The sequence below is a fragment of the Eubalaena glacialis genome, chromosome 9 (assembly GCF_028564815.1).
Source record: "Eubalaena glacialis isolate mEubGla1 chromosome 9, mEubGla1.1.hap2.+ XY, whole genome shotgun sequence".
Taxonomy (NCBI): domain Eukaryota; kingdom Metazoa; phylum Chordata; class Mammalia; order Artiodactyla; family Balaenidae; genus Eubalaena; species Eubalaena glacialis.
Genome location: NC_083724.1, coordinates 36043412 through 36057626, shown reverse-complemented (window position 1 = coordinate 36057626; position 14215 = coordinate 36043412). Strand labels below are relative to the sequence as shown.

Below are 14215 nucleotides of genomic sequence, written 5' to 3'. Positions count from 1 at the left end.
TAATAGATAAAACAGACCAAAAAACTAGTAAGTCTATAGAAGATTTTAATATTATTAATAAGCTTGATTTAGTAGGCATATGTAGAATTCTGCTCCCAAATAGTGAATACATCCTCTAAAGCAAAAAGTTTGAACATGTACAAAAATTGAGCGTGTTCTGGACTACGAAGTAAGTCTCAACCAATATCAAAGAATTGTTACCACACAAACCATTTTCCCTGATCCCAGTACAGTTTAATGAACAACAGGTAAATAAAAATTCCCAGGTTTGGAGACTTATAAACTTACTTCCTAAATAATTCATGGTTCAAAGAAAAAAATCATAGTGAAATCAGGAGACAGATAGACTAAAAATTAATGAACTAAACATCTTACTCAAAAAGTCTGAAAAAGATAAAAAAGGGTAAACCTGATGAAAGTAGATGTATGGAAATGATAAATATCTTTTTTTTTAAAAGCAGAAATTAATGAAATAGAAAATGAAATACAGTAAAGATTTTTTAAAAGCCTGCTCTTCTCTGATAAGATACATTAAGAAAAAAAGAGAGGACACAATCTTAGCAATGAGAAAGAAGACAATAAAAACTATAGAGTAAGATAATAAGATCAGCTTTTGCCAATATACTTGAAAACTTTGATGAAATAGTTTACACAAAAAAATACACCTATGCAAAACTGATCAAGGAAGAAATAGAAAACCTGAAATAGACTTATTACCAGGACTGATATTTAACCATTATGCACTGGTTCAGCTGAAAAGGTTGTTAAAAGATTGAACTTCTTCCATACTAATTGATAAATAGTCACTGTCATGAATCATCCCCACGTGTCATATCCTGGCACCTTCTGGGTACCGTGGCACCTCTTCTAGAGATACTTTCCTCAAGATCTCTCCCTATGATCTAGTAGCTGAAGCCCCCCTTACATAGCAGACTAATCACAGGATCCAGTTCCAGCACTGTCACCTGCATCAGCTCTAGTTAGTTTTCATGCAGGGCTGGTTATTTAAATATTTTGAATGTCACTTCTGCCTTATCTATTAGAGAAATGAAAAAAATCAATTAAAACCTATCTACTGAGACTTCCCTGGTGGTCCACACTCCCATGCAGGGGGCTTGGGTTCGATCCCTGGATGGGGAACTAGATCCCACATATGTGTGGCAACTAAGAAGTCCGCATGCTGCAACTAAGACCCAGCACAGCCTAAATAAATTAATTAATAATAATAATAAAGGATTTTTTAAAAAAAAGAAAGAAAAGAGCCCGCATGCTGCAATGAAGATCCCGCACACAGCAACGAAGACCCGGCGCCACCAAATAAATAAATAAATATTTTTTTAAAAAAAAACCTATCTACTAATAAAACAGCAGCCTGTCAATTTTACAGGTGACTTCTACCAAATATTACAAGAAACAGAACATTCCAATCTTATTAAACTGTTCAGATTCCAGAAAAATGGAATTCTTACCTCAGGTATGACCTTGATATACAAACTCAAAATGAAAGGTCAGTCTGTACTATGAATGTAGATGCGAATATTCTATAAAAGGGAAATTGGATCCTGTAAGATATTAATCAAACTATCATGACCAAGTTGGGTTTATTCTAGAAATGAAAAGATTTATCAATAGAAATTCTATTAGTATAATTCATCACACCAGGTTAAATAGAAAAATCCATATGATTGTTTCAAGTGAAGAATAAAATTCAACATTCGTTCATAATTAAAAACAAAAGAAGGGACATCATTACCAACCTTATAAAAAAATAAAAGGATTACAAAGGAATACAATGAACAACTCTATGGCAACAAATCAGACAATTTACATAAACAAATACCTACAGAATCACAAATTACTTAAACTGACTCAAGAGCAAATAGAAAATCTATAGACCTACTGACCTACATAGCAAGTAAAGAAATTGAATTGGTTTTAAATTGAATTTTAAAATCTTCCCACGATGAAAAGCCCTGGTCCAAAAGGCTTCACTGGTGAATTTTACCAAACATTCACAGAATAAATAATATTAATCCTTCACAAACTTTTACAGTAAATAGAGGAGGGGAGAGCACTTCCCAACTCATTTTATGAGGCTAGTATTACTCTGATACCAAACCAGACAAACATCATTAAGAATAGAAAACTACAGACCAATATCCCTCTCCCAAAAATTTGATAAAAGTCCTCAACAAAATATTAGCAAATCAAATCTAGCAACATATATACAGGATTATATGTCACAACAAAGTGGAATTTATTCCAGGAATATAGATTGGGTTCGTTTAACATCTAAAAATCAATATAATACATCACATTAATAAAGGTCAAAGCCCATATATATGATCATCTCAATAAAGTCAGAAAAAGCACTTGACAAAATCCAACACCCATTTGTGATAAAACTAGGAATAATAGGGAACTTCCTCAACCTGATAAAGGACAGCTATGAAAAACCTACAGCTAAAATCATATTTAATGTTGAAAGACTAAATACATCCCCCCTAAGACTGGGAACAAGGCAAGGATGTCTGCTCTCACCACTTTTATACAACATTATATTGGAAGTACAACTGCACTGGAAGTACAGACAAGAAAAATAACAGGCATCTAGATTGGAAAGAAAGAAGTAAAACTATCTTCATATGTAGAAGATATGATTTTATATATCAAAAATCTTGAATTCACAAAACTACTAGAACTAACAAGTTCAGCAAGGTCATAAGATATACTAGATTAATATATAAAAATCAATTGTATTTCTATTCATAAGCAATGAACAGTCCAAAAATGAAAAAAATTCCACTAATAGCATTAAAAAAGAATAAAATACATAGGAATGAATTTAACAAAAGAAGTACAAGATTTGTATGCTGAAAACTAAAACGTTGCTCTAAGAAATGTAAGAAGATATAAACGAATGGAGAGACCATTCCATGCTCATGGATTGGAAGACTCAATATAATTAAGATGGCAATTCCCTCCAAATTAATCTATGGATTCAAGGCAATCCCTATCAAAATTCCAGCTGCCTTTTTTTTGGACAAATTGGAAGACTCACACTTCCTGATTTCAGAAATTTCTACAAAGCCATAGTAATCAAGACAGTGTGGTACTGGCATAGGATAGACGTCTAATGTAAATTAAGGGAACAGAATTGAGTCCAGAAATCAACCCTTATATTTATGATCAGCTGATTTTCAATAAAGGTACTAAAGTAATTCAGTAGTTCAGGAAAGGATAGTCTGTTCAACAAATGAAAGTGAAAAGAAAAACTACAGGATGGGATATGATATTTGTAAATCACATCTGCTAAAGGATTTGTGTCCAGAATAAAGAATTCTTCTAACTCACTTATATGTATTCAGATAACCCAATTTAAAAATGGGCGAGATATTGACATAGACATTTCACCAAGGGTGATACACAAATGATTAATAAGCACCTGAAAAGATGTTTGACATCATTAAGGGAAATGCAAATTAAAACCAAAATGAGATACCACTTCACATCTAATAAGATGGCTTTAACAAAAAAGACAGCAACAAATATTGGCAAGAATATGGAGAAACTGGAACTTCATATATTGCTGGTAGGAATATAAAATGGTACAGCCATTTTAGAAAACAGTTTGGCAGCTTCTTAAAATGTTAAACATAGAGTTGCCATGTGACCCAGCAATTCCACTTCTAGATATCTACCCAAGAGAAATGAATATATATGTCCACACAAAGAATGCTTATAATAGTGTTATTCATAATAGCAAAAAAATAGAACCAATCTAAATACTTATCAACTGGTAAAAGGATGAACAAAATGTGGTATATCTATACAATAGAGTACTATGTGGTACTGAAAATGAGCAAAGTACTGTTACGTGCTACAATATGGCTGAACCTCAAAAAAGTTAAGTGAAAAAGCCAAACCAAAAGACAACTTATTGTATGATTCTATTTATATGAAATGTCAGCAATAGGCAGGAAGTAGATTAGTGGTTATCTGTGGCTGGGAGTAGGAAAGGGAATGACTGCTAATGGGCAAGAGTGATTTTTTAGAGTGATGAAAATGTTCTAAAATTGGATTGTATTGATGACTAGACATAGAAGGAAACTGATCAAAAGTAGGCACTAAAAACCTATAGCACAGTTTTAAATGGTGAAACTTTAGAAGTTTTCTCTATAAAATCAGGAAGGAGAACATGCTTGCCATTACTACTGCTGTTCACTATTGTTTTGGGTTGGAGGGAGGCAGGGTCCTAGTTGGTGCGGTAAAATAAATAAGGATTGGAATATATAAGGATTGGAAAGGAAAAAATGAAACAATATCATTCTCAGATGATATGATTGTCTGTATCAGGGGCTGGCAAACTTTCTGTAAAGGACTGTGTAATAAATATTTTAGGCTTTGTGTGTTATATTGTCTCTGAGCAGCCATAGACAATGCATGAATGGGTATGGCTATGTTCCAACAAACTTTTTATATAAAAACAGGCAGTGATCCAGATTTTGCCCATAGGCCACAGTTTTTAGACACCTGCTTTATATAGAAAACCCTAGAAATTCTACTGACAGATTATCAGAATTAATCAGCGTTAACTAAGATTGCTAGATACGAGATCAAAATGTAAAAATCAGTAGTGTTCCTACACATCACTACAAACAATTTAAATTTTTTTTAAGTACATAGTTTTTAGTAATTAAAAAATTTAGTTGGGGACTTCCCTGGTGGTCCAGTGGTTAAGACTCCATGACTCCACTGCAGGGGGCACAGGTTTGATCCCTGGTGGGGGAACTAAGATCACGCATGCCGTGTGGCACAGCCAAATAAAATAAATAAATAAATAAATAAATAAATAAATAAATAAATAAATGCTCTTTAAAAAAATTTAGTTGGTACACAGGAATAAATTGCAACAGAAGATCTGTATAACCATCGTGGAGAAAACTAAAATTTCATGTAAGTTATTGTAAGACCTAAATAGAATCTATGGATGAGAAGATTCCTCTAAAATTAAATATAAGCAAATTTTAAAATGAAGGGTATAAACTCATAAGATGGGGAAATAGGAAAGGAAGCAATGACAATAAAGTTTTAAAATCTGGAAGGCAGGAAGATGAGTGGCAACCGACTCAGCAACTCACTTAAACTTACTTATTAGTAAGTACAAGAAAGCTGAATCCTAAACTGGCAGTGGGAAAAAGCTAAGAACTTAAGAATATTTATACAAAATCCTCAAAAATCACAGGAACTGGCAACTCTCGGTACTCTGTATCAGAAAGGGTAGCTAAAATAAGGATTCAAATGAAAGATATTTAAGAACTTATATCTCCTCCCTTAATCCACACTGCTGGGCTATTTACCTCCTTGCATTTCAGCAGGAATTTTGAATTTTATTCTCTAAAGAGGTAAAATAGAGAATATCTGTATTAAAGGATGCCAGACACAGTTGAAGGCTTGGGTACCTTACCAAAATCAGGGGGATTGAGTGACCATATGCACACTGAATATTGAATTTAGAGATCCTCACAAGTTCTTTCGGTTAATGAACTAAAGGTACTGACATTAGGAGTTCCTCAAAAAATGGCTTCACCCTATTTAGTGAAGCTCAAGCCTACCCTTGCACTCAGAGTTCCCAGTCAGCTTTTTAGTTCCCCACTCTTAATTATGAGCAGACAGCCAAACATAATCAGACATTTGACAAAAGTTTCTACGAAAAGACTTACACAAATGGGGAGATATCTTGGAAAAAGTAGAGACTACATAGGGAGAAGAAAACTTAAAATTTTAAAAACCTATCAATATCCTCAGAGAGATAGGAAAAGTTATTGCATGCTTGAAGCACTGCATGCTGACTGAAGGATGCTACAGAAGAGAGAAACAGAGGGGACTTTTAAAGTACTGGTATTGTTCTACCTCTTAAAATGGGTGATGAATCACAGCTGTTCATTTTTCTTTAAACTCTACATATGTTTTATTTATGTACTTTTCTGTAGGGATGACAAAGTTCACAGTTTTAAAAATAATAAAAAAGGGGGCTTCCCTGGTGGCGCAGTGGTTAAGAATCCGCCTGCCAATGCAGGGGACACGGGTTCAAGCCCTGGTCCGGGAAGATCCCACATGCTGCGGAGCAACTAAGCCCGTGAGCCACAACTACTGAGCCTGCACTCTAGACCCTGCGAGCCACAACTACTGAGCCCACGAGCCACAACTACTGAAGCCCGCACGCCTAGAGCCCGTGCTCCCCAACAAAAGAAGCCACTGCAATGAGAAGCCCGTGCACCGCAACGAAGAGTAGCCCCCATTTGCCGCAACTAGAGAAAGCCCGCGGGCAGCAACAAAGACCCAACTCAGCCAAAAATAAATAAATTAATTAATTAATTAATTAATAATAAAAAAGGAAATAAAATGGGGACTAAAAAACATAGGCAAGGAATAAAAATCTATTCAAAAGATCATACAGATTTGAAATAGAGCCAAATAGAACTTAAAGTAAGGAAATAGAACTACTGAAGTTTATAAAAACAAGTAGCAGACACAGCTTAAAAAACAGGTTAAGAAAGATATTGAAAAATTACCAAGATGGCAACATATGCAAATGAGGAGATAGAAAACATGAAAGAGCAGTTATTAGACAAGGAGAGTCAAATGGGAATGTTTCAAATATCTATCTAGAGCTCCAAAAGAATAGAGAAAATAGGTGAGAGGCAACATTGGAATAATGATGGAAAATTTTCCAGAATATATAAATAATATGAATCTTAAGATTTAGAAAGTCAAATGAATCCCAATGAAGATAAATGAAAAGAAATCCAAATTTACACGTCATAGTGAAACTGCAGTACTCCAAAACAAGGAGAAGATCAACCAAAGGAAAAAAAATTATCCAAAGTAACAATTTGACTGATAGTAGACTTAAAAATAGCAACAATAGAAGCCAGAACTCACTGGAATATTATCCTCAATATTCAGAAAGAAATAACTATCAACCTAAAGTTATAGGCTCAGCTAAACCTTTAATCAAAGAGTGAAATAAAGATTTTCAGAACAATAAAAAGTGAGAGTTTATCTCAACAAAATTTTAATATACTTCAGAAAGAAATAATAATCTTTAAAAAAAAGTTAGAGATGGAAGAAGGAATGGTGAGCAAAAATTTTTCATGTGTACAAGTCTGAGTATGCATCAAGTGTAAATTCTAGTTTGAAGGGCAAAAATATGACTATCACTGAACGCTTATATTTATGATAACTCTAGGTTTTGTTGGTTTGATTTCTTTTGTAGGTGTACAGAAGATGGGTGTCCACATAAGAAATTCTTTCACACACGTTTTCTCATGCGAATGAGATTAACACCAGATTGTTCCAAAATGTTGATCTCAACGTCCTCTGGATATCTCTTGATTTTGCATGATCTTGACTTAACCAAGTCTTTAGAAGTAGGCAGCTATCCCATTTTGAGAGCAAGAAGAACAACATCAAGTTCAGGTAAGCTTTCCTTTTTTGATTAAAGAAATTTTTTTCTAAATAATCTCAGACATGGGGATGGTATATGTTTCTATTCTGAGAATGATAGCAGAAAGAAGGGAAGAAAGTTAAAAGATATTCTTTGGAAAGCTCAGTAATAGCTTTTTTCCCAAGGAAGTATAATGATCTACATGTATCTCTGACATAGTATTAATTTGTGCCTCTGTATCACAAATGATCCAGGAAGAATAACTTCTAACTCTAAAAAAATTTTTTTTAGCCCTCTGCTAGCCAGAAAGTCTTCATCAGTATTTGTAGATCATCATTATCTCAAAAGTTAGTGATGGCCCAAAGTACTGTCAATCTTTTTTAAGTTTTTCTGGAACCCAGCAGAGCTGTTAAGTTATAGTCAATATAGAGTTTTAATTTTAAGTCTGTATTGCATCCTAGACTTTCAGATGTCCAGACACAGGTAGTTGGTGCCATCTTATCTCATGACCTATAAACATCCTCTTGCTAAAGCCCTGTTCCTTTTCCTGTTGCCAATTCCACTGGACTTAAGCGAAATGGGGGCTCAGGAAAACTCTGTACTACATTACATGATAGAGACTATATTATATCTACCTTTAGGAAGAAGAGGGCTGATATAGGAACATACTCATTAGTTATAATATTGTGTTTATGAACAAGAACTCAGAAAAAAAATACTTAAGCATTTGGAAAACATAATGTTCATAAATTGTTGTTTAAAATCAACTTCAAATGGTTGGAATCTTTCTCTATGCACGGGGCCACTTCTGAAGACTCCTTTGGGAATGTGCAGGCCTCATTGTACTGCAGTTGCCTAATTTCACTGCTAAAAGTAGAAATTTAAGTTTTACCAACTTATTTGCAAGCAAGGGATTTCATTAATATGCAAGTACAGTCCTTTTCATTTCAGATTTTTTTTAGGTTAAACATTAATAATCAACTTTAGCTTAGTGAGAAGTAGTGATTTAGAAGGTCTAGTTGGCATGTTTTGCTTAAAAACTAGGAAGGTTTTCTGTCTTCTAAAGGTAATTCTGATACTTAATACCATCCAAAGAAATTAGATTAATAAGAAGTCCCCACAGAAATGTGCAGCCACAAGAAAAGTGTGAAATAGAGACTGCTATTTGGAGTGAGACATCAGACTCACCTATCTGATATTCATTTTATTTTCCCAGATTTCAATGTTAAGTTTGTATTGCATTTCAAAGATAGTATTCACATAATTTCAGTAATGATGATAGAAGTTGTTGGTATGCTTTAAGAAGGATCTGTTCATGTTCTCGGTAATGGACCTGTTGTTTGGATGCCATTCTAACATAAAACAACAGGCTGAACAGCTCAGTTTTCATTCTTGCTGAATTTTCTTGTTCCATTGCACTACAGAAATGATGGGAAACCTAAGATGTTCCTATGTTTATTTGGTTTTTCATTTTTATTTCACTTAAGGAAGTCATTGATGTAAAGGGTTTTAGAAAGGGACTAGGCCTTAGATTGGACATTCCAAAGAGCTATCTTGCCCACCTCAGTCTTTTTTATAGGCCACTTTTAGGTGGATATGTACTTGCCATGTTTCAGATGAACTTTAACAATATGGTTCAAGTAGATGATTAAAAAGTTAAGAGACACTACCAGAGTTTTGCTAGCTTTACTGTCGGAACGTTTTGTATTTTCAAGATCTTACCACTTTGTCGAGTTCATCTGGTCCTAGAGTTTCTGGTTCACCTTCTCATCATAGTGATTCCAGTTCATCTTCTGAGAAACACATGTCACGAGCCTCACAAAGAGAAGGTAGGTCAAAAGTTGGATTTCATAATCTTGAATATAGATTCTAAAATAGCTTTTTTTGGTTTGATTTTAATCCTTAAAAATAAAAGCCAATAGAGATGAGGCTATTCCTTGCTCCTCAGTAACATTTTCAAAAAGCTAACCAGGGAATTCCCTGGCAGTCTAGTGGTTAGGACTCAGCACTTCCACTGCAGGGGGCATGGGTTCAATCCCTGGTTGGGGAACTAAGATCCCGCATGCCACACAGTGTGGCCAAAAAAACCCAAAAAACAAACAAACAAACCCCCAAAAGCTAACCAGTCTCTAGGGTTGAATATCTTGGGCTTACATTTTTGTTGGAATTTGAACTTTAGTCTTATTTTCTGGATTTAGTTTGGTCTAGTTTGGAGAGGGAATAGTTGGGAAATATAGACTCCGATCAAGGTTGTTATAGAAATTAAATGAGACTATGCATGTGATAGTGCTATGTAAATATAAAGGGATGAGTTTATCAGGTGAAAGTTGCCTGGTTCCAGCCCAGCAGGCTTTTTGCTTTGCCATTTCCTTATCTCAGCAATGCCTGGCAGCCTCAGAGGGGTTGTGGGATAAATAGCTATAATCTGGCCCCACTCTACTTTTGCCAGTTTTTCCCCAGCCAGTCTGGGAGAACTAGCTGCTCAATCTGTTCTATCCACCCCTTAATTGAAATGCTTTCTGCCTATGCAAATTTCACTCATCATCCCTCTCCGTACTAATTCACATCTAAGCTCTTACAGCACTTTTTGTTTGTTCTCCTCTTGATGGACTGATGGCCAGATATATATATTTTTATAATTTTGGGTCACCTTTTGGAGATAAGCATATCTCCTACCTAGATATTTAGAGGCAGGACTATACTTAGACTTCTAGTTAGTGTTTTCCCTGGGGGGCCTCATCTGGTAAGTGCTCAATAAATGCATTCTTGATTACTTTGCCTGACTACTTCCAAGAATGGTTTGAGAGACCTTCCTAACCTAAACCTATAGACGATCCACCATCCTGTCCTCTGGATGTTGAAGACTATGATGTCTCATTTTAAGGTTAAATATTCCTCCTCTTAGAGATTTATGCCCACATATGTAACATTTCTCCTGTGGATTCTTAGGGATGTAGCACAAATAAAAGTGAAGTAACTTTGGTTCAAGTAAAATTAAGGAGGCCCCTTGACCCTCCAGTCTTCCCTACCCCATCTCCACCCTGGCCCTGTATGGTTTCCCCCTTTTGCCAGCTCTTGAGCAACCTCCCAGCAGCAGAGCTCAGAAACCACTGCTTACTTATTCACAATGGGTTTCTTTTCTGCTTTTGTTATAGATTTTCAAAATTCTTGAAATAGGGTTTTTTTTCCCTAAAATTGTTGTTAAGTTTCAATCATATGTGAAATAATTATTTAGGTATAATTTGGTTGTGAGAATGTAATTTAGATCGTCACAGGTTTCTGTCAATGCTACAGTAACCTAAAGGGAAGCTTTTAAAAGAAGATAACACATCTAAGTACGAAATAATTCACGAAGGGTCTGACAGAGGCAGCTCATTATCTTTAAAGCAACTCCTATAGGCAGAGAAGTGTTGAAATATTTCTCTTGATAATAAATTTCTAAGCTGCTTCCTTACAATGTGTATGAAAGTGGTTCTCCACATACTTGAGGGATATGACATACTCCCATTTGTAACAATGGCTCACTACAGCAGTCAATTTCATTGGGGGCCAGGTAGAAAGAAATGATGGGCCATAGCAGAGTACCAGGAATATGTACAATTGGCAGTATCTCCCACCCCTTGTTTTGACATGTCTCTGTGTGAGCTGTCCTCTCTTACCTCCAAAATTATACATTGATTTGTTGTTTATAGTACTGTCCTTGGGGGCCATAAGTCCTGCTCCTTGCACACATCTTTCATCTATATAAAGGCAGTCCTCATGGCTTCCAGGTATTTCCTTCTCTGGACTAGAGAGCATCAGGTCCTCTGAGATGAGAATTGTTGTCTTTTACTTTTCCAGATTCCTTTCATGTCACATAACTTGAGATGTAGATCCAAATCAAAAGGATTCCTAGTCAGCTTTAACACCTTAGCCTTAGGTTATTGTTGATTCCTGCTGCAGGAACTTGGATTCTTTAGTTCTATCATACCCCTTCCCCCATACCCACCCCAAAGACACATACCCCATACGTTGAGGGGCACCACGGTTTTTTACATGTGGTAGCATAAGGGGCAGATGAAGGAATAAAGGCATGAGGGTGGCTGCCAGAAATCAAAGCTTTGATGAGCTACCTTAGTCCTTTGATAATACAAATTCCACATCCTAATTTTCTCATATCTCAGGAATTTCACCACGAAACAGTCTTGAAGTCTTAACCCCTGAAGTTCCTGGTGAGAGAGACCGTGGAAATTGCATCACATCGTTACAGCTGCACCCAAAAGGCTGGGCCACTCTTCTTCGGTGCTCAAGCAACACTGATGATCAGGAGGTATGGGCAGCAGCACTCCACCTTCAATGGGGCTGACTGAACAAACTGCCATTGCCATGTGTGCTCATGGTGTCTTTATCCCTTCAAAATCCTTCCTCCTCTCTGGCCTGTGTGTGGCAAGCAGGAAGTACTTTAAAGGAGTCATCAGCTCAGATTGAGCCCAGCTTAATTCTTGTCTCCTTCATCTCATTGTAAAAAACCCCTTATACAGTAAACATAGGACTAAGCTAAGCTGGCTAAATGGGAGGTTTTGCTATAAGCCAATGGAGTATTATGATTTCCTCTTTTTAAAAACCAGGGAAAGCTTTGGGAAAGGAAGGGACTGAACTGATAACTAGGGGAAAAGATCTTATATGACCTTATGATTCTCCTTACTCTGGAAAGCAGGAGTCTTTCCAGAGCTAGCTAGCTAGCTAGTCACTAGCTCTAGAAGCCACAGCTAACAGAAGGAGAGAAGAGTCTTTGAAGTGTGTAGGAGGAGAGGTATTCTAGGGCTTAGATGTCTTAACCCTAAAATATCAAGATTCTTGTTACTCTCAGAAAAGGGAATTATTACTTCAGAAGTCACAGTGGCCTCAGGGAATAAAAGGCTTTAAAGTGTCATAGTACAGAATAACCTTGATATGAATGTAGATAAGACAGTGTGGGACCTACAAGTTTTGTTAGTTGGGAGAGGGGTAGCATTCATCTGAATGATTTCTTGCAACAATTCTGTAGCTTTGGCATTCTGTGGAGCTTTTTTAAAAAAAAAAAAGATTATCTGTAGCACTGTTTGGGACTCTGTAACTTTTTGGTTTTTAATTAGTTGAAGTATAGTTGCTGTACAATATTATATAAGTTACAGGTGACAGTACAGTTATTCACAATTTTTAAAGGTTATACTCCATTTATGAGGCTCTATGATTTGTCTCTCTTCTCTCTCTCTAGTGGACTTGTGTCTATGAATTCCAAGAAGGAGCCCCCGTGCGACCAGTCTCACCTCGCTGTTCTCTACGACTGACTCATTACATTGAAGAAGCCAATGTAGGCAGGGGTTATATCAAAGAACTTTGCTTCAGCCCTGATGGGCGAATGATTTCTTCCCCACATGGCTACGGGATTCGCTTGTTGGGATTTGACAAACAGTGCAGTGAACTTATTGACTGTTTGCCCAAAGAAGCCAGTCCCCTGCGGGTGATCCGTTCTCTGTACTCTCATAATGATGTGGTACTGACGACAAAGTTCTCTCCAACGCATTGTCAGATCGCCTCCGGGTGCCTTAGTGGACGGGTTTCTTTGTATCAGCCAAAGTTTTAGGCACAACTTACATCAAATAAGGAACTCTTCTGGTGTTTGAATTATATATTACTTCAATTTAGGTGAAGTATTTTCTTTTTAGAAGATCTTAAAAGTTTGGGTCAAGATCCTAGTTCTTATGGGTCCATGAACACACCTGTGACCTGAGTACTTGGTCGTCCAGCATCACAGGGGCATCGCCAAGTTAGACTCCAGGCAGCACCATCTTTTGCAGCATTCCTAGGCTCCTGCTGATCTGTGCCACTGAACTCCAGTTCTGCTGGTGGTTTTGCATGGTAGCTCTTGTCAAGTTTCTTTCTTTTAATTCTCTTTTCTGTTTTTTGATTTTGGTGTGAATTTTGTGGACATTTGGCAGGAGTTTTGGTTGGATTAGGAGAAACTCGTGATGCTAGTGTTGAATAAAACCCAGAAGTTTGATGTTGGCATACTGGTTGTTGAAAAGAAATTTCATCTTATCAGTATACTTGGCCTTTTAAAGTTGCTGTTGTTTCTCTATAATGAGCACAGATAATGGCATTATTCTTACAGCTGTTAGTTTTGCAGCAAAATGTCTTTTAAGTTTCCTGTTAAAATTATACATATTTTTCACCATGAGAGGGATTTTGTTGTGAAATTCTAGAAAAAAAATTACCACCTCTCTTTGTAGTTTATTTGTATGAATTTTTAAATCTGTAGCATGTGTCCTTACTTGGTATTTTGTTCCTGTCAACAGCATTAGAAAGGAAAAGAGAAGGAATGGGCTTTGGTCATTTCTATTGTATAGAAGAGGATTTATTTATTAGATTATACTCTCTATCTGGCCACACAGTGATGAGAACAATGTGGCTTAGATTTTCTGTTTCCTCTGCCAGATTATTTGAATCACAGAGGATGACAGGTGGAGGGAAAATCGAGAGTAAAGACGTTGTGTTTTTCTCATCTTCCTTTAGCTCAACTCTCTTACCATTAATGAAGGGAGAACTGTGATTGTCTTCAAGCTGTTGTCATAACTGTGGTGGTCCGTGACTTGGGTGTCATGACTAAGACCTTTTGTTGTGTTTTGTTATGGAACACAGCAAGTAAAAAGCATCACGCCGGGGCCAGGCATAAGGCTGACTACTCTGCTTTTTTGAAAAAAGTAAGCAGCTTTTTTCTAGTCTCCTCCACTTTGAATGGGACTG

At 36.4% G+C, this 14215-nt stretch overlaps 1 protein-coding gene across 3 annotated transcripts in view; it reads left to right on the top strand.

The window, feature by feature from the left end:
• The window catches only part of DCAF10 (DDB1 and CUL4 associated factor 10), a 43354-nt gene extending 29706 nt beyond the window's left edge, over window positions 1-13648 (top strand). For all 3 annotated transcript variants that reach the window (XM_061200219.1, XM_061200218.1, XM_061200217.1), the window contains 4 exons: window positions 7280-7482; window positions 9166-9279; window positions 11614-11759; window positions 12687-13648. In XM_061200219.1, the coding sequence (XP_061056202.1) occupies window positions 7280-7482; window positions 9166-9279; window positions 11614-11759; window positions 12687-13055 (832 nt within the window). In that variant the 3' untranslated portion in view covers window positions 13056-13648. The remainder of the gene's footprint in view (window positions 1-7279; window positions 7483-9165; window positions 9280-11613; window positions 11760-12686) is intronic.
• Window positions 13649-14215: the final 567 nt, after the last annotated feature.